Source organism: Choloepus didactylus, chromosome 27 (assembly GCF_015220235.1).
Source record: "Choloepus didactylus isolate mChoDid1 chromosome 27, mChoDid1.pri, whole genome shotgun sequence".
Lineage (NCBI taxonomy): Eukaryota > Metazoa > Chordata > Mammalia > Pilosa > Megalonychidae > Choloepus > Choloepus didactylus.
In genome coordinates, this window is record NC_051333.1 from 7,539,228 (window position 1) to 7,564,947 (window position 25,720).

The 25,720-nt window shown below is 57.6% G+C and overlaps 1 protein-coding gene across 1 annotated transcript; it reads right to left on the minus strand.

Moving 5' to 3' along the window:
• Positions 1 to 1,185: 1,185 nt before the first annotated feature.
• PRR12 (proline rich 12) lies at positions 1,186 to 25,563 on the minus strand. The gene is made up of 14 exons (XM_037819610.1): positions 25,384 to 25,563; positions 23,796 to 23,908; positions 22,644 to 22,805; positions 19,264 to 22,559; positions 18,478 to 19,144; positions 16,583 to 16,983; positions 10,122 to 10,238; positions 9,772 to 9,905; positions 8,958 to 9,430; positions 4,344 to 4,469; positions 4,137 to 4,234; positions 2,499 to 2,645; positions 2,313 to 2,408; positions 1,186 to 2,165 (listed from the first exon to the last, which is right to left on the minus strand). Exons 1-14 carry the CDS (start codon positions 25,467 to 25,469, stop codon positions 2,019 to 2,021), a joined length of 6,063 nt encoding a protein of 2,020 aa, XP_037675538.1. The 5' UTR covers positions 25,470 to 25,563; the 3' UTR covers positions 1,186 to 2,018.
• Between the last annotated feature and the right edge of the window lie 157 nt (positions 25,564 to 25,720).

Here is a 25,720-nt window from a genome sequence, read left to right on the forward strand (position 1 = left end):
ATTATGATTCTCCTGAGACTCTGTCCTCTACTTTGCAAAGCCAGGGTTCTAGAATCTAGAACATAGTGGTGGTCTAGACAACACCCAGAGGTCAAGAACAAGGAGGACTCTTCCTCAACTTCATCCCAAAGTGGAATCGAGAACACTGATGGTCCACTCTCAAATCTCAAACTGGGTCTCCACCCACTGAGCCATCTTTAATGCAACCCCATGGTTCGAGCCCAGTGGCCAGTGAGGGCCCAGGCTCTAGAAGCAACAGCCTATTTGCTGCTGTTGAAGCTGGTGTCTGGAATAGTGCCAGCTGACCATCCCTTTTCTAGAACACTGTACCTAGAAATGTGCATCAAAATCTACTCAGGATTTTATTAAAAAGTAGATTCTGATTCAGATCTGAGGAGTGTCCTGAGAGTTTACATTTCTAAAACTCTCAGGTGGTTCCAAGGGTGCTGGGCCATGGACCACTTTGAGTAGCAAAGCTCAGGAACACAGTGACCCAGCAACTCTGCAGGCTGGTTCCCAGAATTCTGCCATTCCACTTCTGCCCCTGTAGTTCCAGGGCTGGAAAGCACAGAGGCCCACCCTCAACTCTACATTAGAAACCGGGAAACAGCTGGCCAACTCCGGACAGCACCCCAAATTCTCCTTGAGTACGTGCTGGACTTATGGGCTCCCTTCTAACAAAGTGGCCAAAGTGACTGTGTGTGAGGTCCAAGATGTGGCTTCCTCCTTGCTCTCTCTGGGCACTCACCCTGGGGAAGCTGGCTGCCATGCTGTGAGGATGCTGAAACAGCCTTGGGGAGACGTTCGCGTGGAGTAGGAACCGAGGCCCCCTGCTCGCAGCCATGGGAGTGAATTTGAAAGTGCATCATCCAGCCCCCGTCAAACTCTCAGACGACTGCAAATGTCCTGCTGCACACTCCTAGGAGACCCTGAGCCGGAAATGCCCATCTAGGCTGCACCCAAATTCCTGACCCCCAGACACCGTGAAATGGTAATCTGTTTTACGTCACTGAGGTGTTTTGTTTTTCTTGGTGGGGGGTTTTGTTACGCAGCAACACGTAACGAATACATGCACCCCAGCCCAACCGCCACCCAGGCTTCTAGAAACCATGTTCCGGCTGTGCTGCCCGTGCCACCCCCAGCCCACCCCAACGCCGCGGGGACAGAGGCACTCCAGCCTGCCGATAAAGTGTTTGCTGTTGGGTTTTCGTTTGGCTGGTTGTGTGTACACAGTGTATACAAGTTGAGTTGTACAGAAGCCCAAGAAAGAGCAAGAGACAAAGGGTGGAGGGGAGGTGGGGGCTGGGGGGGCAGAGAGAGGGAGGAAGGGAGAGGAGACCAATAAAAAATAGAACCACATCCAGACAACAATGGGTGGGCGGGTGGGGGGAGACACAGACGAATCGCCGTAGAAAAGGGGTGGGGAGGGGCAGAGAAAGGGCCCTTCTCCCCCCTCCACCTCCCCAGCCCCCAGCCCCCAGGTATGTACAATAAATAAGATTAAAAATAATTAACAAGATGCGTTTCCCCCTCCCACCTCAACCCAACGCTGAATGCCCTGGGGAGGGAGTGGGCTTTAGCAAAGATCTTGGCCTGTAGGGGGGGCTTGGGGGAGGAAGGCCCCCAGTTCTCTGAAGCCGCCCCTCCCCCTCAACCATACATAGACTTTTCCTATACATTATGTACAAGGCAGAGGGGGCGGGGGCTATGGCCGTGGAGAGGGGAGTGGGCAGGGGGGGAACCGGTACTAAATAGACATTTATACATATATATAAATAATTTCTCTGTACACCGAACAGTGGGAGGGATGGGGAGGGAATGGCGAGGGCTGGTGGGGGGAGGGGGGAGTCGACCTTTGAACCCTGCCCTGGGGGGGGCAGCATGGACACACCCTGACCAACGACACCCACCCTCCCCCCCATACTTCCTGGGCAATGGGGCCCGGGGTTAGCTCCTGAGGACACAGTTCTGTCCCAATTGTCAGTGCGCGGCGGAGGTGCCCCCCCCCGGCTGGGGGGTCACCCGCAGCGGCTGTGGGCCTGTGCTTGGGCCAGCAGGTCGCTGAAGGAGTCGAAGAGCTGCTCCAGCCATGGCTGGTTGCGCATGCACTGCTGGACCACCTCCTCCTGGCCCAGGTCCTCAGCGCCGCCCTCGATGGCCAGCGTCTGCAGGGGGGACACGGGGCTGGGGGCCTGGGCTCCTGGGTCTGAGGGAGGAGGGGCTGGGGGCCTGGGTCTGAGGGAGGAGGGGCTGCGCCCCAGGGGGACCCGGTCAGGGCCGAGGCCCAGGTCCCGTGGCGTGGGCGACCTCACCTGGTCCCGGCAGCGCAGGAAGGTGTGGTACTTATAATGGTGGAGCGAGTGGTACAGCGTGTAGTATCCGGACTTCTCCAGCTCGACCTTGAACTCCTGGCAGCCGGGAGGAGAAGCCTCAGTCTCTCTGCCTGGCCGCGGGGCACCCCTCTTCCCTCCCCGATGCCGGCCAGCCTCTGCCCTCACCTGGGCTCGAACCGCGCTCCTCTTGAGCTTGCTGAGCGTCTTGCGGTTGTAGGGCTCCCCGGCCGGCCGCAGCCGCACGGCACCCTCCTCGGGGGAGCCCTCCCCACTCTGCTCTACTTGCAGCTGTGGGAACGTGTGCAGGGCGTCCTGTGGGAAGGTGGCATCAGCAGGTCACCTCCCTGGAGCCTCCGCACCCCAAGCCACCACCCAGACAGCCTGGGCCTGTCAGGTGACCCTCACTGCTGAGTGGCCTGGGCTGGCCTGGTGAGACCCTAACTCAGTCTGCCCCAGCATTCAAAGACACAGCCTAAAATTAATCCCCAAATTCTCAGAGCCAGCTCAATTTTCTATCCCAGAATTCTCAGCACCAGTCTAACTCTCCATCCCAGAATTCTCAGGGCCAGCCTAACGTTCCATCCCAGAATTCTCCGAAACACCTCAGCACTCCACTCAGAATTCTCTAGGCCAGCACATTCCATCACAGAATTCTCGGTTACCCCAACATTCTCAGAATCCTCAGTGCCAGCCTAACCATCCATTCCAGAGTTCTGAGTCGCCCTGACTTCCTACCCAGACTGCTTAGTCATCCTAACATTCCATCCTAGAATTCTTTGTACCAAACAAATATCCTATCCAGAGTTCTCAGCGCCAGCCTAACTCTCCATCTCAGAATTCCCAGCACCAGCCAACTCTCCATCCCAGAATTCCCAGCACCAGCCAACTCTCCATCCCAGAATTCCCAGCACAAGCCAACTCTCCATCCCAGAATTCTCAGCACCAGCCTAACTCTCCATCCCAGAATTCTCTGCACCAGCCTAACTCCTTCCCAGAACTCTCAGCTCAGCCTAACACTCCATCCCAGAATTCCCAGCGCCAGCCTAACTCTCCATCCCAGAATTCTCTGCACCAGCCTCATTCCCAGAATTCTCAGCACCAGCCTAACTCCTTCCCAGAATTCTCAGCATCAGCCTAACACTCCATCCCAGAATTCTCAGCATCAGCCTAACACTCCATCCCAGAATTCTCAGCATCAGCCTAACACTCCATCCCAGAATTCTCAGCGCCAGCCTAATACTGTTCCCAGAACTCTCAGAACTGAGACTAACATCCCAACCAGGAATCTCAGAACTGCCCTAATAGTCCACACCAGATCCCTAGGCCCCTAGGCCAGGAACTGTAACATTGCAGACAGGAAGTTACGTAGCCAACTTAATGCGGGACTGCTCAGAGCCCGCGTCCTATCATGGAGAAGCCCACAGAACCCACTCAGCATTCTGTCCTGGAGTCCCGAGGGCAGGCCCTGGTCTAGCTTTTGTCTCTGAACTTCCGCTCTTTCAGCTGCACTCTGTAACCGCGGCCTGCTGGGCCTTCCCAGCAGCCAACCCCAGACCTTCCCCATGAGCTCACCACGCCATCCTGGACACATAGCTGCCCTCTACCTGGGCTCTCAGGGCTGTTAGGAACACAGAGAATCCCCCCAACTTCCTAACAGCCCTGACTTCAACTTTTCTCCAGTCCTTGCAATGACTTCCCCACATCAAAGGCTTGATCCTCTGACAACTTCTGCAGACTGACACCCATGGGTCTCTCCCGGTCTGCAGACCCCTCCACCCCACCCCACCCCAGGCCCCAAAGCACCTGCAGGGCTGGGCTCAGTGACAGCCGCTTCAGGACTTTCTTCTTGTGCTCGTTCAAAAGGCCGTCGATCTTCCGCATGGGGGGTAGATACAACTCATCTGAAAGGTGGCGATGGGACGTCAGAAGAGCCTCAGCCCCCCACCCCATGCACCCGGGGCTGGTGAAGGGCTCCGGGTGCTCAGCCCTCCTCCTTGGGCCCCAGCTCACCATGGGTGTCCTCCAGGGCCTGGATCATGTCCGGGTCGAGGGCCGTGCTCACCAGCATCTCCACGTAGCTCCGGTACATCTCCCGCATCGCCCGAGTCTTCAGCAGACGCCCGGGTACTGCCCGCTCTGGGGGGAGAATGGGACATGGCCTTGCTGTTCAAACGTCCCCCGCAGCCACCTGCACGGCAGATGCTGTTCTGAGGGGCAAGAGAGCCATCCCGCTGTTGGCGCAGGTCAGGTAAGGGATGCTGACAGGCCAACACCTTGGACATGTGCCCCAGCGCTGGGACCACGTGGCACTCCCACAAGCTCAAAAGCCTCAGTCAGGAGAGGCTTGTTCAAGGTCTCAGGAGAGCTAAGTCTTCTGTGACCCAAGAGAGCATTCCAGGCCGAGGATCTTTACATGGAATGGGGTTTGACTAGTTCAGTGTGGCTTCGATTAAATCTGAAGAAGGGGTGGAGTGGGTTTCCAAAACAGTCAATCAAGTCAGATCAAAACATAAAGGGCAAGAGAGAGGGAGCTGAGGAAAGCTGGGACTCAACAGGTCAGTGCAGGCCTGATCACGCAGGGCCTCCAACATCAGCCGGCAGGGCAGGGGCCCTTCCTGCAGGGCACTGGGGAGCACTGAGGGCTGTGAGCAGGAGGGGCAGCACATAAGGGTTGAGGCTGTGGGGAGGACAGATTGGAAGGGCGGGGGGCAAGGGGCAAAGTCAGGACAGGAGAGGCGGGGCGGGGGTGGTGGCAAGCTGTGGGGGGTGGGGAGGAAGGGAAGGGGCAGGGATGGTGCCCGGGGGTCAGCCTAGTGGCTGGTGGCCTTTGAGACGGGGATACTCAGACAAGTTGCTGAGTGAGGAGATAAGGGATGGGGGCACGCGTGTGGGGGGAAGAAGGGGGTCTGAGGCTCACTAGAAAGCTGTAGGAGCCTGGCAAGGAAGAGGTTTTGAGTGAGAGGCAACAAGGCCAAGGACAGGCCTTGAGGGACCCCCACAATTAAACCCAACAAGGGGTGTCTAGGGAAAAAGAGTAGGAGTGTCATGAGAAGGCCCCGGAATATTCCTTAGGAAGAGGCAAGAGAGGCATCCATTTGAGCTACCTGCCCGGAGGGTCCTTGGTCAGAGCCGCTTCAAGGGACGGCTTGTCAGACCCTGTTATGCTTTGGCCAAGCCCTCCCAGGGTTCCTGCCGTAGGGTGAAAGCCAAAGTCCTTCCAGATGGGCTGCAAAGCCCTGGACCCCTTGTCCCTCCAAGGGTGGTCCCTGGGCCACCTCACTGGGGTGCTGGGTCCAAGTGCAAACTCACCAGCCCCACATCCCAGATCAGTCAGAAAGTGTGTTTAGCCAGATCCCCAGGGAACTGGTTTGCACAATAACGTTAACAGCTGCTGTCTCCCTAGATCTGGCCTGTCCCTGCTGGCCCTCACCTCCCACCCTCACCCCTTGCACACTTGGCTCCAGCCCCACAGAGTCCTCCATCCGGAGCCTACTCCGGAGCAGCCTGGAATGCCGTCTCCTCCAGACAGCTGCACGACCCCAACCACGTTTCGCTCAGGTCTCTGCTCCAGTGCCATTTCCGGAGCCTTCTCTGACCACCCTCTCCTGGTAAAATACTACCCCTTATCCAGCCTGCTCCTCGTTACCTGATTTTTTAAAAATTTATTTTTTAGACTAGTTGTAGGTTTAAAGAAAAATCATGCCCAAAGTACTGGCTGATTTTTCTTAACTGCTACAAATCCTCCCTGGCGTTACCTTTAGGGTTTTTCAGGCTGTCTTGTATTCTATGACGTCAAATATTTATCTGATCGTCTGCAAGCTCCAACAAGGAAAGAAATACGCTTCTGCCTAATTTGTGCACTGCTGGGTCCCCAGTTCACTGTACAAAGTGTATGTGCAGGAAACACCTGCTGAAAGGGGCTGGACAAATGGGGTGGGAGTGGACTAAGGGGACATCACTGCTGCCTCTTTCTAGAAGTTTCACTGCAAACACAAGGAGGGAAGAAGCAACAGCCATAATCTGGACTTAGAAGTTTCCAGCACACGGAAGGTCCTGGGTCTCCATAAAGCCTTTGGAGTGAACAATAAACAAGCAAAAGGGTTAATTCTGAGCCCCCCCCCCCCCATGCTGAGGGACACAGGGGCTCCTGGTCTAACGGGAGGTCAGGGGAGAAAGCCCCAGACCCCGAAAGACACCAAAACTTGCCAGGCAAGCTGCTCCCTAAGATTGGAGAGGGGAGCAAACCCATTTCTCGGGCTCAGAAAACCCAGGGCTGGACACAAATGCTCATGCGGTCGTTAATAACAGTCCAGAGTGGAAACAACCCAAATTTCTATTGACAGAGGGATGAATAAACAAAGTGTGGTCTAGACAGAAAAAGGAATATTACTTGGCTATCAAAAGGCATGATGTTCTGATCTATGCTATAGCACAGATGAGCCTTTAAAACACAATGTTAAGTGAAAAGTCAGACACAAAAGGATAAATGTTGTATGACCTCACTGACATGAAGTATCTAAAATATGCAAATTCACAGACAGAAAACAGGTTACAGGGTTCTATGGTGGGAGTGGGGCTGCAGGGAGGGAAAACTGGAAGCTAATGGAGAAGTTTTGGTAAAGGATGTGGGGATGGTAGCACATCATCATGAATACAATTAGTACCACTGTATTGTATATTTCAAAATGCTTACAACGGTAAACGTTACGTTGTATACATGTTATCACAATGAAAAAATAAAATGAAAGGAATGAAGCACTGATTCATGCTACAACATGGCTGAACCTTGAAAACACGATGCCAAGTGAAAGAAGCCAGACACAAAAGACCACATATTACATAAAATGTTCAGACCAGGCAAATCTCTAGAAACAGAAAGTAGATTAGCGGCTGCCGGGACTGGAGGGGGACAGGGGAATGGGGAGTGACTGGTAATGGGTCCAGGGCTTCTTTTGGAAATGATCAAAACATTCTAAAATGGATTAAGCTGATGGTTGCACAACTCTATAAATATACTAAAAACCAATGAATTGTACATTGTAAATTAGACAATTGTATGGTATGTGAATTATTTCAAGCTGTTTTTTTTTTTTTTTTAAAGAAGAAAAGGAAAGCAAATTGAGGGCCACAGAAGGAAATCTGGGCCTCCAGGAAACCTCCCCTCCCACCTGTCCCAGCTTTAACTGCTTCCACCATTTGGGGTCTCTGCCTGTCCTGATTTCAGCAGAGCAGACATAGTCCGCTTAAAAAGCTACATTTCCCAGGATCCCTTGCAGCTAGGTGAGGCCACAGGACCAAGCTGTGGACACTGTGATAGGAGATATGGCACTTAAAGAAGGTAGGGCCATTTCCTGGAGTGTTTGCCCCTTCCCACTGGCAGGAATGCAGACGTGGGGGCTGCTGGGCTGGCTTTGACCATGTGGTTGAGGCCACTCAACTGAGAGGCAGCAGAGAGAGGACAGGAAACTGGGATTCTGAACGACCTCAAGAAAGAGCGTCTTCTTTGCCATGATCCTCCCACTTGCATCCAGGCTTGTGTGGGAGAGAATCTGACCTCTCTCTCGTTTGAGTCACTATATCTTTTGTCTCTTGGTTAAAAGAGCTGCCCCTACAGCCTGCCTAAAAGACTGTGTGACCCCAGGCAAGTCATTCCACTGCTCAGCACCTCAGTTTCCCCATCTTTAAACTCTACAGCATCTACCTCCCAGGGTTTCTGTGACGATAAAATGAGCCAAAGTGCCTACCCAACCAAACACACTCCATGGAGGGAGGAGACGAGAGCAAGAGCAGGGACGTGACAAGACGACCCAAAGTTTTCATCTAGAAAAGATTCCAATGGATTTTTTGGAGGATAGAGAAAATACACACTATATATTATTATAATTGCCAAATCGTACTAAAAACTAATTCAAATGGCAAAGATTCCTGCGTGAATACATTTAACTAGAAAAGCCAAAACATTTAAAAAAACAAAAAGCCCATGTTTAACATGCTTTAAATGATGCCTGGCACGTAAATACAAAGCCAGCTGTTGCATTTATTTTGCAAATGTGTGTATACGTATTTTTGGTAATGGTGTTGTCATCGTGTCCAAACATCTTTCTAAGCACCAGAGACACAGCAGTGTACCCGGCAGAGGCGGAGCTCAGGTCTGGTGTCTATCACAGGCAAGCACCCGCCTACGGGCTTTATCTATTATTAACCCATTTTACAGGTGAGGTCACTAAGGCACAGAGAGGTCACACCCCTTCCTCGGAGTCACACAGTGACCTGAGACAAAACGGTGCAATATGGAATACCAGAGCCTGAGGCTTTGCTGGTTGCATGCCAACTCATGCCAGGTGGGTAGCCAGCTCCCAGTGCCTCAGTTTCCTCACCTGTAATACGGGGATAATAACAGTATCTCCTAGGACTGTCATGAAAATTTAACAAGCTAATATGTGTGAAGAATTGGAAGACAGCCTGACGTATAGTTAAGGACCTCTTATTATTACCATCTGGCTGGTGCTCCCTGGGGCCCTCTGGACGGCCCTCACCCACACCACCGCCTTCTAAAGGCCCAAGAGTCACTTCCCCACGCGGCCCCCATCAGCTCTGTGGCTGCCAAGGACGGAGAGGCCTCACCGTCCTCACTGGGAGCTCCGGGGGACGACTCCGAGTCCGAGGAGCTGCCGGGGGGCCCCACGCCCGCTGAGGCATTGCCGGCCGCCTCCTTCAGCCACTTCTTCCTCTTCTTGGGGGGCGGCTCGGCCTTCACCTTGGTGGGCCGGGCCTTGGGCAGCCTGGAAGCAGCGGGCTGTCCCGTGGGGAGGCTCCGTTCAGGCCGGGCCTGCCGCCCGCCCACGCCCCGCTCGCCCCGCAATGGCCGCTCCACGCGTGTAGCCCGCTCCTTCTCCTTATCCTTCTCAGCAGGCCGTGGAGGGGACGGCTTCTCAGGGGCCGGGGGCTCAGGCACAGCCATCTCAGGCGTCTGCTCTGCTGGCTTCTCAGACGTCGTCTTCTCAGGGGTCTCAGGCTTAGGAGGAGGCGCTGGGGCCTTGGGGGTGGGAGCAGAGCTGCCCCCAGCAGGAGCAGGGCCCTTGGCCTGACTGGAGCGTCTGGAAGGGAACGCACAAGGAACTACAATCAGCAGCCCCCAAGAAACCCTAATTCTCCTCCTTGGGAGCCCCTGCTCAGCCCAGCATTTTAAGCACAGAATCAGCTTCCCTCTTGCTAAGTGTCTACCCCCTTCTCTGAGTCTCCATCCCCTTACTCTGGGTCTCTGCCCCCATCCGCTGCATCGCTAACCAACCCCACTCCCGATCTTGCTCTGCCACTCTCTCTGGGTCTTTACCCCCTCTGGGTCCTCTTGCACCCCACCTGACTCTATTTCCCCTCTCGCATTCTCCATCCCCATGCCTGCCCCGCTCGCCACCTGCCTCCCTGGGCCCCATCATACCTGACAGGCACCGGAGGCCGGTGCCAAGGTTTCCGAGCACAGACCCTCACGTAGTCCTTCTTGTTGACATTTTCCAGGAACTTGACATACAGGCGCTGGTACCGGTTTTTTGCATCCCCAAAATAGCCCAAGTACTATGGGAGGAAGAAGGCACAGGAGGGGCTCCTTCAGCCTCCCCAGCCAGCACCTGGTGACTCCCCGCATGCCCTGGGAGCCTGCTGGGTGCTGGAGCCCCATTCGAGGTGCACCTTAGTCCCAGGGCAAGTCAGAGCTGGGTGTGAGAGGGCCCCCGGCTTCCAACACCCCACCCAGAAGTCCCCAAAGTCCTCGTTCCCCTCTGTCAGGCTTACGTTACTGGTGGCACAAAACTGCCTCTGGCCATCCTTGATCTCTGGAGTGAATTTCTGCAACAGGGCTTTCTGGACTCGCCAGATGGGCGGGGGCTCACGCCCCGTCTGCAGCGCCAGCTGAGGGGGGCACAGCAAGGCCAGCAGGGTCAGCCCCCATCCCTGCATCTCCAGCCCCCATTCCCACCCCTCTGGCCTCCTTCAACACCCCTTAAAGAGAAGGTGTGCTCATTATCGAGCATCAACACACATTTGTCTGACAAATACATCTGGCCCCCATGATGTCCCAACCCTGCCTCTCTCCTCCTGTACCATCCACCCAACACCTTCTTTTTTTTTTCCCTTCTCATTTCAACTGTTATTAAATGTACAATTCTGTTATGTTACATGCTGATCATGCTATGTAACCTTCACTACCATCTATTTCCAGAACATTCTCACCATCCCAAAGAAAAACTTGTGCCCATCAACCAGTAATTCCCTATTCCCCCTCCCCCTGGCTCCTCGTAACCACTGTTCTGCTTTCTATGCATTTCATATAGGAGAATCATACAATATTTGTCCTTTTGTGTCTGGCTTATCTCACTCAACGTGATATCTTTGAGGTTCATGTCAATTTGGTGGTGTGTATCAGTACTTCGTGCTTTTTCATGGCAAAATACTATTCCACCCAGAACAGTATTGTTTATTCATTCAGCCGCTGATGGACACTTGGGCTGTTTCCACCTCTTGGCCGTTGTGGGCTCCCAATATTCTTGGCCCGGCTGCTAGCTCTGTACCAGGTGGTTTGAGTTATTACAGCTTTATATTATTCCAAGTGATGACATGCCCTGAGCTCCCACCCTTTGTGGGCCATACACAGGACAGGCACCAGGCTAGCACAGTCCATGAGACCAACAAAGCCTTTTCTGGAGCCTTCCTTACAGAGATAACAATCCAGACCAGCAAATAAACAAAACAGGGCGAGTGTGTGGCTTGTGCCAAGAATTCAGAGAAATGACGGGTTACCCAAGCAGTTTCATCAGCCTAGGCCCAAGTCAGGCAGGAAACAGTGAGAGAAAAGCTCTCCCCACGCCCAACCCCCGCCTCACCGAGACACCCACACCGTCCTCTGAGGCGTGGGGGTGCCCTGGCTGGGCCATGGGAAACTGACCTCAGACCCAGCCTCTGACCTCGGGGAGTGGAGAAGAAGCACAGGAGTCAGACACAGGCAAAGAAAACAACCAAAAGGACAAGTAATAAATGTGCTAATGGAAGACGCCCCGGGCACTGTGGAAGTCTGGAAGAGGGACCTTGAGCTCAATCTGAATCCAGGAATACTTCCTGGAAGAGGTGACGCCTAAACGATTCTCTGTGTTCTGTAAGGGGGCAGAATGGTAACCAGGGGTTGTCAGGGAAGTGTGTGGCAGCTGTGGGTCTAAGGGAGAGAAACCGACAGGCATAGGTAAGTAAAGAATGAGAACAGAGTGGGAAATGGGCAGTGTGACAACATAGAGATGAGTGAGGGGCAGTTTCTGCATCTGAAGTGTCCAGTCAAGATAAACTAGACTCAGAAGGTATCTTCAACTGATTGGTCATGGCTGCCCTGCGGCCAGGTTCAGCAGGAGCAAGTGCCAGGATGGATTAGTGATGTCTGTTAGGGGCACCAGCGGGAACCCTGGGACCTGTGTGCCACGTACTGGCCATCTGCCCTTGACTGGGGGCCAACTGCTCTCACGCCCAGGATTTCTCAACACTCGGAGCAGCCGGGGGGGCTCCATGGAGGGGCTATGATCCTGATGTATATATAACCTGATGGAAATGAGGGCCAGAGATGCTTCTCTGGGCTGAAATCACACAGCAACTATGAGGCAAGAGGAGATGGGGATGCAGGTGCCCCGATTCCCAATTCTCAGTCCCCACATCCCCCCAGTAACCTCAGGGGCCAGAGGCCTCAGAACCATCTAACATGGAAAAGTTTATTTCAGACTATATCCTATTCCTCCAAAACCAGGCAGGGCCCCCCAGTGCCTCAAGGCTGAACTCCTCGGTCTGGTACAGAGAGAATCCGCCTCACTTTCCCCTCTCCTGCACCCCACCCAGCAGGCCATCCGGACTCCCCAGAGCGCAGCAGACAAGCCCCAGCCTTTTGGCCCCCAGCCTTTGCACAGGCAGCACCCCCTCACCGGGTAGGACTCTCCCCTCCCCATGACTCCAGGCCCCTGTTCCAGTCCTCAGGCGCCTCTGGGGAGACGGGCAGCTCCTCACCCTGCTGACTCCCCCTGCCTCTGAGGAACGTGCAGACTCTGTGGGGCCTGGCTCGACCCACTCACTACACCCCGGAGGAGCTCAGCATCTTCCCCCAACGCTCTCCCTCCAAGTTCCCCACCAGCCACCAGTCATCCAGCCTGACTCTGGCCCTGTCCCTACCGGTTTTCCACCACAGCCTCGACACTGTCCTTCCTGCCACCTCTCTCTTCTCCCCCCAGCCCTGCCCACATGTCAGTCATACCATGGACCATGCCCACATTCCCTTCTACTAGGAACCAGGTCCCACCCACAGCCCTGCAGCTGATTGGCGGAAACCTGACCTGGGGCAGCCAATCGACAAGCAAATCAACAGTCCCCTTCTTGGACCTGAATGCCAGGTTGGACCAATCAATTCTCCCCTGGGGAATTTGAACCATGACAAGCAGGGGGCAGGGGACAGATATGTCAGCCGCAGAAAACAGGTGAGCTAGAGGCAGCCAGGTGTGGTGCTGAGGAGAAAGCTGTGGCAGGGAGGCAAGGTCCATGGGCCAGGAGCGTGCGGACAGGCCACCATCCAGCCCAGGACACCTCCCAGCAGCCCCAGCGGCATCTGGAACACCTAGAGTCGGCCCACTGAGCCAACAACATCTTCCCTTGCCCCCGCCAATCTCACTCCAGCCTTCGAAGTCCCATGTGATCCAACCCCTGCCGGCCACCCCCAGCCCCAGCGCTCACTGTCCCAGCCACTCAACCCCTGTGCACCCATAGGTGACAAGCACATCTTGCCCCCCACCCCCCTAGCCACCAGGCCGCTCTTCCTCAACTGCCTTCCCCCCACTCTTCTCCATCCAACAAACTCTCCCGTGCTGGGGTTTCTTTCCTGCTGAATCCTCCCAACCACCCCCAGACCTGGAGTTAACATTATTTCTCTAATTTGGAGAAAAATTTCTCTCCAATGTGGCTCCTGAACACCTGAAACACAACTGGTCTGAAATGAGCTGTTCTGTGAATGTGAGAGATGTGCCGGCTTGCAAAGATGTGGTATGCAGGAGAGAACAGACAATGTCATGTTGATGATTTTTCTATACTGATTTCATATCAAGATGATAATATTTTTAGAGATGTTGGATCAGATAAGATACATTCCTATGATTAACTGCACCCTTGTACGCCAGCGCTCATGGTGGCATTCTTCACAGTCACCAAAAGGTGGGAACAACCCAAGTGCCCGTGAGCAGAGGAATCCACCGACAAAATGTGGGCTATCCATAAATGGAATGAGGTTCTGCCTTTTGCTACAACAAGGAGCAAACCTGAAAACATGATGCTAAGTCAAAGAGGCAGACCCAAAAGGACAAGTACCGTAGGATCCCACTCATATGAAACATCTAGAATAAGCAAATTTGCCGAGACAGAAAGTAGACTCGGGGTTGCCAGGAGCTAGGCCGGGAGTGGATGGGGCGATACTGCTTAGTGGGGACAGTTTCTCTTTTGCGAGTTGAAAAAGTTCTAGTGATGGAAGGTGGTGATGTTAGCCCAACATTGTAAGAATAATTAATGCCACTGAATTGTACACTTAAAAAAAGAGTTAAAGTGGCCAGCTTTATATTATATATGTCACTACAATAAAAAGATTCACATGTGGTTCAAAATGTTACTATTGGACAGCATGGTTCTAGAACAAATTCTGGCCCACAGCCTGTTTTTGTAGGGTCTACAAGCTGAGGTTTTTGTGTTTTTTTTTTTGTACATTTTTAAAAGGTTGTAAAAATGTAAAATAAGGAAGAATCAGTGACAGAGACCCTATGTGGCCAGCAAGGCCTAAAATATTTATTGGCTGGCCCTTTACGGGAAACGTCTGCCAAGCTCTGCACCAGACACTGCCCAAGGTCGCCCAGACGACCAGCAGATGCGAGCACAGATGCCCTCTGTGTGCCATGCAGCCCACAGCCAGAGCTCGGGACAAGTGGCAACACGTGAAGCCCTCCAACATGGTCTGGGAAAGAACTAATGTGATCGGCTTCGTTTTACAGTTGAGGAAATTGAAGCCCTTGGGCAGGTTTGACATCAGCCCAGCTCAGAAGTGGTAGAGATTTGAGCCTGCCAGGTTAAGGCCAAAGCTGGGCATCGAACCCCAGCTGCCCGTCTCCCTACCTCTGGACCCAGGAAGGAGTCCCAAGCCTCCACCCAACCCTCCCGGTTGCCAGAGCCTGGGCGGGCAGCTAGGCCCTCGGGGTTGTGGGCTCCCTTTGTGATGCACGCTCGGGTTGTATTTTAAGCATCTGAGTCTTTGCCCATCCCCACCATCCCCTGTCCCACGCCAGCTGGGAGGTGGTGTCAGATGGCCTTGGCTCCAATCCCAGCCTGGCACTAGCCAGCGGAGCCTCGCTCTGAGCGAGAACTGCCTCATCTGTAAAATGGGGATGGTCCCGGGACCTGCTCCAGAGCAGTACTGGGTACCCACCCAGGAAGCACCAGTCTGTCGTTGCCACTGCAGGACTAGAAGGCACATGGAAAGCTACTGTAGCTCTCCGAGCCTCAGTTTCCCTCTCTGGGAAATGGTGATAATGACCCCTATAATGAAGAGCAGTTGTAAAGACAAAACTAAATTCTGACTGTGATGACCCTGTAATCCTGTCCCCTGAGGAAGCAGAAGCCGTCACTATCATGGCTATTCCTGCCGCGTCTCCATCACCCATCCGATGCCGACAGTGAAATCGGCCCCAGACATCAAAAAGATAAAACGATGTAACACCTCATGTTGCATTAAGTGTCTCCACGATAAAAGTTAAAAAGGAAAGAAAGAATATACAAGGTGAGCTAAGAGGGTGAGTCTGAGTATGGGGAATGAAAGTGAATGAGGCCATGGAAGGAAAAGCCAAGAAAAGAGGCACTTAGAATGTTCCGGTTGCTGGGGTCACGGGTGTCTGCTCTGCTTTGTAACTTTACACATCTCTTCTGAAGGCTCCTTCATATATACCAGATACACACCAAAGAGGGAACAGAGTATGGTTGGCAGGATATAATGCCTGGGATAGGTGGGGTGCAAGGGGACAGAAGGTGCCGGAGCCAGGAGATGACACTGGTGGAAGCTGGCATTTTCACGTGCCTTCCTTATTCTACCTGCTCTATTCTTTTCCACTCTAATAAAGTTAGACCACAGATAACATAGGACCCGGAAATAAAAAGCTCACCTCACAAAATGGTAACTAATATTATCTTTACAATTAATTCACCCCACAGTTTCTCCATCTGTACTTTAGAAGAAACCACACGAGTAAACGCGGTGCTGACGTCTGTCAAGGGCCACGCGCTGTGCTTGCCGGGCATTCAATCCCCACGCACCCACTCAACTGCCTTTGCACCAGGCACCACCCTCGGGACACAACAGCCTGCTGACGCGGGACCAGGGCTCTGCCTCAGGCCCGGGGGCCCTGGGAAGTCCCTCCCATGGCATCTGTCACCTCCACTTGTCAAGCACCTATTGTATTAACCCTCTGACCCAACTATTTGTCAGAGAGACCCAGTGCAGTGCTGCCGGGCTTGGCAAACCTTTTCCAGCCCTTTTCCGTAAAGAAAGGCCAGATCGCACGTTTTTAAAGCTTTGCTCTACCTAAAGACCCGAGTCTGCCACTGTATGGGGACAGCAGCAAAAGACAAAGGGAATGAACATGCATGGCCATGTTCCAATAAAACTTTATTTACACAAACAGGCAGTTGGTTGGATTTGGCGGCCCACGTCTGCCAACTAGTAGATTAGCTGGTTATACCGAATGGGCTGGCTGGTGCAAAGTGTTTAAGGGGTGCATATGAGCTACTGTATTTAGGGGTTCGCAGCCATGCCACAACAACGGCTCACCTGTTAAAGGCATAAACCACCCAGCAATCTCTCTCTGGGATTGTTCTGTGAAGTTCCTGAACCACAGGCCTTGTGTGCTTTGCTCACCATTTTATTCTCAGCATCCAGGGCAGAGAATCTTCGATCACCACCACCAAGGGTGCCGTCTCATTTACAGGTGATGCATACACCCACGAGAGTTAAAGTAACGTCCCAGAGTCCTACAAGCCCCCGCCAGACCTCAGCGTCCCCCTGGCCATCTCCATCAGCCCCACTGGACTGTGAGCTGTCACAGCTGCAGCACCCAGCCCAGCAGCCTGTCCTCCAGCAGACCCTCAAAACACGCTCCGGGGGCCCAATCCACCGGGCCCGTGTGGGGGACAAGAGCGGGACTCACCTTGAGGGAGGGGATGTCCTCGGCCCGGATGACAAACTCATCGCGCTCGCGGAAGATGCCCTCCCCGCCGCTCTCGCCCGCCTCCTCGTCGGTCTCCCCGCACACGGCGGCCGTCTCCTGCTTCTTGGCCAGGTGCAGGGGCCGGGCGTCGGGCGGCTCGGGGTCCTCGGGGGACGGGGCAGCGGGCTCCTCGGGAGGGGCGACTGGAGGGGCCGCGGCGGTGGCAGCGGGCAGGGGCAGGGGCGGCGGCGGCGAGGGCAGGCTTGGCGGGGGTGGCGAGCTGGGCGTGGGGGCCACCAGTGGGGGCGGCGAGGGCAGGGCTGGAGGCGGCAGTGGTGGCGGCTGGGGAGTGGGGGCAGGAGGCGGCGAGGGTGGGGGCTTCTCCTCCAGCAGCGGGGGCTCTGGGAGAAGAAAAGGGCGTCAGGGCTGGAGGGCCCCAGCCGGGAGACCCCTCCACCGCCCTCCGCTAGCATACCACTCCGCTCCCCTGATACCTGCTGTCAGCAGAAGGCGTCAAGTCCAAGCCCCCGAGCAGGACACCTCTTTTGGGTCCCACGACAGCCCTCTTTCCTCTCCACACCCCCTTTCCCCCCACCCCAACACCCCTTCTGACCGAATGCAGCTCTGCCACTACCTGTCTTTCCCACTACTCCTTATTTCTCTCCCGTTGCCTCTTTTCTCTTCCACAAAAACTACATGACTCGGCTTGTTTGACCCCCTTCCCCATGCACGCCATAAACCAATTCTTTTACATTCAACATTCAATATCCGTTTCCGAAGCCTTAATGACCCACCATGCCCAGACACACTTCTGTCCCTCCCCATCTCCAAAGATCCTCTCTGTCCCTGAGTTAAGCTCTATGACCCAAACCCAGGAGCCTCCCAAGCCCTTTCCCATCCCTTTAAAACTCCCCGTCCATTCCTGAAGAGCCCCCCACCCAGTCCACCTCTGCTCCCCTCACCCAGCCCAGACTATACAAGTTCCTAACCTCACTCAAATGCCACTCACCAGCCCCAGCACTTCTTCTCTTGTCCTTGAATGTCTCTTCCGTGCCAGCAAATCCCATCCCTCAATACTTGTCCCTAAATACCAGTCAGCCCTCCAGTAGCCCTGGGACCCCTCCCAGCTCCAGTGGCTGTTCTGCACATCTGAAACCCGCCTCCCGTCCCTTTGTGCCCTTTTTAGTCCTGAAATGGCCTTCTTCGTTTCCTCAAAGCCCTCATCTCAACTCCTGCTCCGAAATGCTCCTTCCAGCTCTTAGATGGTTTTCTCTAGGACCCTCCCACCTCATTTCCTCCTTGGAGGTCTCGTGTTCCTCCATCTGAGCCCTTTCCAGTGCATTCCTCAGCCCGCTCACCAGTGACATAATTTGTCAATGTCTTTTCCCATCTGCCTACTCCCTTCTGGCCTCATAGGGTCAAGCATCCTCCTCTAACTCTTAGGAACCATCTTCCCCATCCCTGTAACCTTGACTTTGACTCTTCCCAACTCTATAAAGGCTCCCTCAGCAGTAACAGCAGATCCTGGTGCTCCCTGCCTAAAACCTGATGTTGCCCTTCCCCCACCCAAATCCTTCTTGGTACTCTGTCATCTCGTCTCCATCATCTACTATCTGCCTTACCCCCCAGTGGTCTCCAGGCCCTACCTCAATGCCACTTCTTGTCCCCATACCATGTCTGGGCAAATTAGAAAGAAACGCCCCTTCTTTAAGAGACTTAGCTGCCCTCAACCAGGAAGCTACCTTCACAAACACGCACATCAACATCATCTGTGTGAATGGCAGCATTTGAACAGTGTGTGACCTGCACAACTGTACCAAGACCCTGACCCCTATGTGTACCCCATTAACCGGAAACCCTTAGCCTGCTCCCAGACCATCCTCCACAGAGCTCACCGGGCGTGCCATTGCTGTTAGCACTGGGGAGCCCCGGAAGAGGTGGTGGGCCTGGGACAGCAGCTGGGGCGGCCAAGGGGGGTCCGTCCGGGGTGGAGGTGTCCTTGGGCCCGGCGAGGGGTGGGTCATCGAGGGCTGAGATGGCTGAGGAGATGCTCTCCTGCAGGTCCCGGTTCTTGGCGACAGAGTCCTCCTCATCCGAGGAGAAGGAGGGCAGGGTCTCGAGGTTCCGCTTCAGCTCCTCGTCCAAGCGCTTGCATGGTGATGGGCAGCCAAGCCCAAGCCCTTCGCTCTCGGCCGCCTCCAGCGCGCCCCCCAGCCCAAAGGTGCTGGTGGGCGGGGCATGGGGCACGGTGGGGGCGGCCGGGGGCTGGGGCTGCAGGCCCCGGGCCGGTACCGTGGGTGGCACGCTCTTTGGGGGGCTGAGCGGGGGTGTCAGGCCTGCCTGGTAGAGCGGCGGGTGGCGCTTGCCCGACTTGAGAAAATCCAGGAAGGAAGCCATGAAACCCGACTTCATCTCCGGCTGCTTCTCCTCCACCTCCTTGATCTTGGCCTCAATCTTCTCCCGTGTCAGACTCGAGTCCAGGCTGTTGTGGTCCGAGCCCGACACGGCGTCGCCTGAGGCGGCTCCCCGGCCCTCGCCAGCCTTGGGCACAGACAGCTTAATCTGGATGTGGGGGCAGTGGGAAATCAGGGCCCAGGGGTCAAGGCCCCCAAGCCCTCCTCCCTGAGACCCAGGAACCCAGGCCCCTGGCCTCCTCCTCCCTCAGGCCCCCAGCCCCTCACCTTAAGCGGCTTCAGGGGCTCCAGACGGGTGCCCCCTGCCTCCTCGGCCTTCCTGCCCCGGCCCCGGCCACGGCCCCGGGGCTTCTTGGCCCCATCGGTGGGTGTGGAGGCCGAGGCCAGCCCAACAGTGGTGGGGACCTCCAGCGGGCGGATCCGGGGCCTGCCCCGGGGCCGGGGAGGGCCGTCACGCTTGGCCTTGGTGGGCTTGCGGCCCCGGCGCCGGGGGCCATCGGGGCCTGGGTTGGGCGGGCAGAAATCGATGTCGCCCAGTGGTGAGAGGGCCGGGCGGGAGCGGCAGCTGGAGACCAGGTCGGGCAGGCGGCGCGGGTTGAGGCGGATGTCGGCCGGCACATCAGCCTTGTCCTCGTCGGCCTCGAACTCATACTCCTGGGCATACAGCTTCTTAGGAGTCTGGAAGGGGGGGTCGCGGCGCCGCAGCAGGTGGAAGGAGGACGTCTTGAGCAGCTTCTTTGGCTTGGTCGAGCAGAAGATGGGCGAGGTCAGGCCCCCCTTGGGCTCGTTGGTGGGCGGCGGCGGTGGCGGTGGGGGCGGCGCGGCCTGGTGGGGCCCACTCTGGATCAGGCCCAGGGGCTCGGCGTTGACTGTGGAGGGCAGCTCGGGCGGCTTGTTGGGGTCCAGGCCCAGGCCCCCTGGTGTCTCGGGGCCGGCTCCAGATGCTCGGCTGGGGCAATAGGGTCCATAGGGGTCATACGTGGGGGGCCCAGGAGGTGGCCCCGCAGCCGCCTTGGGGTCGCCGTCATCCTCGGGTGGCCCAGCCTTGCCATAGTCATCAGCAGCCCCTCCGCCGAACATCTCCTCCATGGTGGGGAAGAAGCTGCGCTCCTCGTCTTGGAGCAAGGAGTCGGGGAAGCAGATGGAGGTGAGGGGCACGAAGCGGGGTGCCTTGGTGCCTTGCGGGCTGGGGCTGCGGTAGGCGCCCACGGGGTCCTTGCCCTCAGTGTTCGGGGGGCCCACACCAGCCTCGCTGGGCCCTGGGGGCAGCGGCTCCAGCGCCCCCAGCAATTCCTGCATGGCACCTGGGGGCTCCAGGCTCTCCTCGGGCCGCAGGCGGGGACTGGGGGCGGTGGGCTCCAGGCTGTGGCTGCGGAGGTGGGCCTCGAGCTGGAGAGGCATGGGGGGCGGGGGCGGCTGGGGTGCCCCATCCCGGGCAGGGGGCTCAAGGAGGTGGACGCTGACTTTGGGAGCGCTGGGTGAAGGGCTGGGAGCATGGCTGAGGACAGAGGGGAGCAGCTGTGGGGGCGGCGGTGGCAGCACCAGTGGGAGGTCAGGCCCCCCGGCTTCCAGGAGGAGGCTGTGGGGCGTGGGCTGGGCCGGCTGGCCCGTGGGGGGCGCGGGGGGTGGGCTCTTCTGCAGGAAGGCCCCCAGTTCCTTGGCACCAGCTCCGTAGTGGACGACAGAGGTGGCCAGCCCCTCAGGGGTCTCGCCACCCCGTTCCGGCCCTTTCTTCTTCTCCTTCAGCCTCCCCAGGCCCAGCTCCAGGGCCGCCGTGGCACCCTCATCCAGGCTGGAGCTGGTGCGAATGACGCTCTGCAGGTGGTATCTCTGCGGGTCCTCCTTGGCCAGCTCGTATGGGGTCCCGGGTGGTCCCCCGGCCCCGCCCCCACCCCCAAGTCCCTTGGAGGCGTCCACCGCCCCGTCCTCGCCCACCAAGCCCTCTGCCCCTGAGGTCCGCGGTGGGCTGGGCGCCTGCAGGAGATGCTGGATGAGGAACTCCTCGTCCTCGGTGCGCTCAGCAGAGGGACCGCCAGGGCCTGCCAGCAGCTCGGAGCCATCCCCCTTGCCCTTGTAGCCGCCCGCTCCGGCCGCATAGCTGCTGGCTCCAGGGGGTGCCAGGAACGGGGAAGAGGCCAGGACCGAGCTCAGGTACTTGCCAGGGGCTCCTGGAGAACCAACGCCAGGCGGACGGCCCGTGGCGGGTGGCGACTGGAGCGGGCGGATGATGTGGGATGGGCTGGCCTCCCCACCGCCACCCAGGGAGCTAGGCCCCCAGCCCCCTCCGTGGCCTGAGAGCGCCGGGGAGTGGCCAGTGCTGTAGCTGAGCGAGGGGCTGGCCGTGGGCAGCCCCTGGGAGTGGGGGGCTGGCCCTGGGTAGGCCTCGCCCTGCACCCCATACAGCTGCCCTTGCAGCTGGTCCGGGGAGTAGCTCTGACACGTGGCCAGGCCAGGAGGCGGAGGACCACTGGGGGGCTGCGGGGGACCCCCCGAGTAGCTGGGGCCTTTGCTCAAGTCCTGTGCTTGCCCCCCTCCGAACCCTTGCCCGTAGGCCTGGGGTCCCAGAAGCCCTTGGGGCTGCCCAGGGGAATAGGCCTGGCCCCCAGCCCCACCAGCTCCAGAGGCCTTCCCAGTGGCATAGGCTGCTGCCGGGCCCCCCAGGCTCTGGCATTTGGGCGTGGCAGTTGAACGGGGTGGTGGAGGCCGGCTGGCACCCCCAGCTGCAGCCCCATAACCTCCTTTGCCTGTTTTGTAACCAGACGACTGAATGATGGGACGGTAACCCCCACCCCCACCCCCTGCCCCACCTCCCCCGGCCGCCTCAGGGCCTGTGGCCCGGCCCGATGCCCCGGCGGTGGCTCCACTGGGCCCAGCCTTGCTAGGTTCCCCAGCGCCCGGCGAGGGCTCCCCGCCGCCCAGGGGGCTGCAGGCCAGGTTGGCCCGGTGGCCCATGGAAGGGTAGCTGCCCCCACAGCTCAGGTAATGCTGGAGGGCGTGGGCTGGTGGCGGGGGTGGTGGGGGCTGGGCACTGGCCGGCCGCTGGTAGTGCTTGATGACGGTATCCTGGCGGGGCAGGGCCCGCTCGGGTGGCGGCGGGCCCGGGGCAGCACCCGAGAAGTTGTAGAGCTGCGGGGAGGACTGCTCGGCAGCAGCGGCAGCAGCGGCAGCAGAAGAGGAAGCCAGCAGGTTGAACTGAGTTGGGAGGTGGCGGGGAGGTGGGGGTGGGTCTGGAGGGCCAGGGCGGTAGGGGGGGGTCTGGGCCGGGCCAAGACCGGTGGGCCCCAGGACACCGCTCCCCGCCAAGCGCTCAAAGCCCAACGAGGAGGGCACCGTAGGTGCTTGTGAGGGCTTGAGGTGCAGCACGTCGTGAGGGGACAGGAGCCCGTTAGCTGGGGGACTGAACGGGGGGTCCTGGAGGCTGAGAGACGAGGGCACTGGGAAGGGGCGGCTGCCAAAGGAAGCCGGGTGCTGGTAGGCCGAGAGGGCGGAGGAGGACGGGAAGGTGCTGGAACCCGGCAGGGCACCCGAGATGAAGAGCTCCGTGGGACCTGGCGTGTGCATGGCTGGGGACGATGGAGGAGACTGTGTGTCAGAGCGGACCACAAGCCAACCCACCCCTGGTGCTCCTGTGCCAGCACCGGGCTTACCTGTCTGCCAGGAAGGACTGCGGAACTGGGAGAGGAGAGAAGAGGCGGAGGGGCCCGGCTGGGGGCCCCGGGACTCCAGAGCTGAGATGAGGTTCATGACGGAGGCGTCAGGCCCTGCTGAGCCTGCGTGGTGGAGGCCAGTGTCAAAGAGTCCGGAGAGGCCTGGCCAGGGACAGGGGGGCAGGCAGTCAGATTGGGAGTAGGGCAGGGTCCAAGGAGAGAGGGAACAGGTCAAAGGCAGGTTGGGTCAGGGAAAAGGGCTCAAGGGAAAGGAAAGGGGCAGATTCCAATAATCAAAAGTGGGGAGAGCCCAGCTATGAAGACAGGGCCAAGACGGGGTGGAAAGGGAAAGGTGATGGGGGTGGAGGCAGAGAGGCCGAGTGAGAAAAGGGAGTCAAAAGAGCAGAAAAACCTAGATGCGAAGGGGGCAGGAGCAAAAAGACAGCCATCTGTAAGGTGAGGGAAAGGGCCTGGGACTTGGACAATTCCAGCAAGGAAGGTGAAACGATGAAATGACCAAAGCCAATTGGAAGGCCGGAGGACAAATCCTAGGGATTGAGTAAAGGTGGGAAAACCCAGATAAAGATGGGAAGAAAAATGGAAAGAGCCAACGGGAAGGCTTACGGGTCAGAAAGACCTAACATTTGCTGGTACATCTAGGAAGGAGGGGGGCAGGGCCAAAGGAACAGAGCCAATCAGAGGCTTCGAGGGCAAAGCCAAGGGGGTAGAATCAGGTAGTGGGGGAAATCTAAGAAAAAGGGGGAGGACCAAAACATTGGAGCCAATCCTGTAGAAAAGGAATCTGAAAGAACAAACTCAGAGAACCAATGAGCCCAAGAGATGGGGCAAAGCCAAAAAGAAGGAACTTGGGGTGGACTAAAAAAAAGTAAGAAAATCCTGGAAGAGAAGGTGGGATTTGGGACGGGGGAGGGGCTAACAGAGCAAGAGAGGCGGGGCCGAGACAGGGGCGGGCAAATCCAGCGAGAAATCAAGCAGGGAGTAGAAGCCTCAGGGCGGCAGCCAATCAGAGGAGAGACAGCAAGGGGCGGGACAGAACCCAGGGTACGGCCAATTAGGAGGGGCGGAACTTTCAGCAGCCAACCAGCTGAGGCGGAGGGCGGGCCAGCCGAGCGGGGCGGGATGGGGACGTACCTGCGGGGTGGTGGTTGGTGGCATAGCTTTGCAGTGGGTGGGGGGCCGCGTAGGCCTGGCGGTGTAAGATGTCCGTCTCGGGATGCGAGGTCCTGGAGCTGCCATAGACCAAGCTGGGGAGAAGGAGAAGATGTCAGGGTACCCTCTCCAAGCTGCCCCGGGGGAAGGGAGCTCAGGAAATCCCCGGGCTTGGGAGTACTGGGTGGGGGGAACCTTCCAGCTGACTGGGGGGTGATCCCAGGGCACCTCGGGCCCTAATGAGGAAAAGAGAATTGGGGTTCCGAACTAAAGAGGCACCGAAATAGCCCCCACTCCAGAGCCCAGTAAATATGGCCTGGCTGGTCCCACGTCTACAAATACAGTCGTGCGCAGGGATGGGACAAACTCAGAAGAGGGTGCAAGAGTCAGAGGAAGTGGCTAGAGTTGAAAATATTAAAAGTGAGAACCTCTGATCGGGCCCCACGTTCCCGCCCCCCGGCAGTGACACAAGGCCCTAGGGCCAGCCCGAGGTGCACCAAGGACGCCCCTCTTCTGCAGACCCTGTACCTCGTTAGGTGGAGTCGGGGGCAGGAGGCAAATTGTTCCTCAAACTGGCAAGGGTGTGGGTGGGGAGAGGGGAGGGGACGGGACAGAGGGGAAAGTACCAGGTGCAAGTGCAAACGTGTATCCTACTCGCCCGTGGGGAAGAAAAGATGGGGAGCAAGGAGTCCCACATGGAAAATCCTGGCACACGTGGGGTCAAGTCCAGCCATGCTGGGAAGCCCAGGTGTATGGGGAGGTGGCTGCAGCAGGGGCAGGTGAAGAGTGAAGGCGCGCCACAAATAAGCAGCAGGAAAGGGGCAGATTCGTAGGGAAGGGGCCGCGCACACACACAAACAGCACACCCGGGAAACACCCGACTCTTCCCAGGCTACGGCTTCAATGTGGGACCGAGATTCAGGAGGTCAAACCCTCCACTCCGCGCCATCAACTAGGATTCTCTGCTTTGGGGTGGGGGAGCCAAAGGGGGCGTGTCCCAGGTGCCATAGCCCCCCCCCCTTTACACACACACAACCCCAGCTTAGGAAGGGGGCGGGGCCCCGTGCCCACTCGGCGCGCGGAATTTTTTGGTGGGGAGGGGGGAAGCCGAGTGGCGCGGCCTCGCGCAGTCACGGAACAATAGGATCCAAGAGGGGGGTGCGCGCCCCCAGGTCTGCATTCTAATTCTCCTTTCCTTCCCACCTTTGCAAGCCCAGAACCTAGGGTCCGGGGACGTGGGGGGAGGGAACAGCAAACCGAGAACCTAAGGATGGGGAGAAGTCCAGGCCTGGCTTCGCCAGTCTCTCCAACCTTCCGAAGGCCTTCCCATCCCAAATTGTCTTGCACCCCCGTTTTCCCGCTGCATTTCCCCCTGTGCACGCCGGGGCTGGCGCCGGCGGAGTTTGCAATTTGCAAACTGGGGCGGCGGCGTTGTTGCAAACGGAGGAAGGCCGCTCCCTTGCAAGCCGGAGGGGAGTTTGCGATGCACGCGTCGCCGGGCGGGTCCGGCCCGGCCCGGCCGGTCTCCCACCCCTTGGCCCCTTCCTTCAGGCCACCCCCGGCTCCTTACCTAGCTTTCGCTGACCTCTCGTAACTCCATCCCGCCCCGGCGCCGAGCGGGTCCCCGAAGCCGGCGCTGGGGTAGTTCCTGTCCATGAATTGGCCGCGGTGGAAATTGGGGGGAGGGGGAGGGAGGGAGGGAGGGAGGGGGCGCGCGCGCGCTCTCCTCCGCCGCCGCTCCCTCCGCTGCTGCTTGTTTTTTCCTCCTCTCTCTTTCTCTCTCTCTTTTTTTCTTTGCAGCCGCCAAAGGCCCGGGAAGGCCCCGGGCGGGGGAGGGAGGGGGCAGGGACGGAGGGGCGGGCGAGGGAGGGGGTGCAGCCGCTGAGCCAAGGAGGGGGGAAGGGGGG

Excerpts from the sequence above, each read along its gene's own strand:
- PRR12 (XM_037819610.1), bottom strand. The coding sequence starts at position 25,469 with ATGGACAGGAACTACCCCAGCGCCGGCTTCGGGGACCCGCTCGGCGCC. Across the intron at positions 10,239-16,582 it reads AGGACATCCCCTCCCTCAAG|CTGGCGCTGCAGACGGGGCG; the intron begins GTGAGTCCCGCT and ends TGCCCCCCTCAG. Across the intron at positions 2,409-2,498 it reads GGAGCGCGGTTCGAGCCCAG|GAGTTCAAGGTCGAGCTGGA; the intron begins GTGAGGGCAGAG and ends CCCGGCTGCCAG.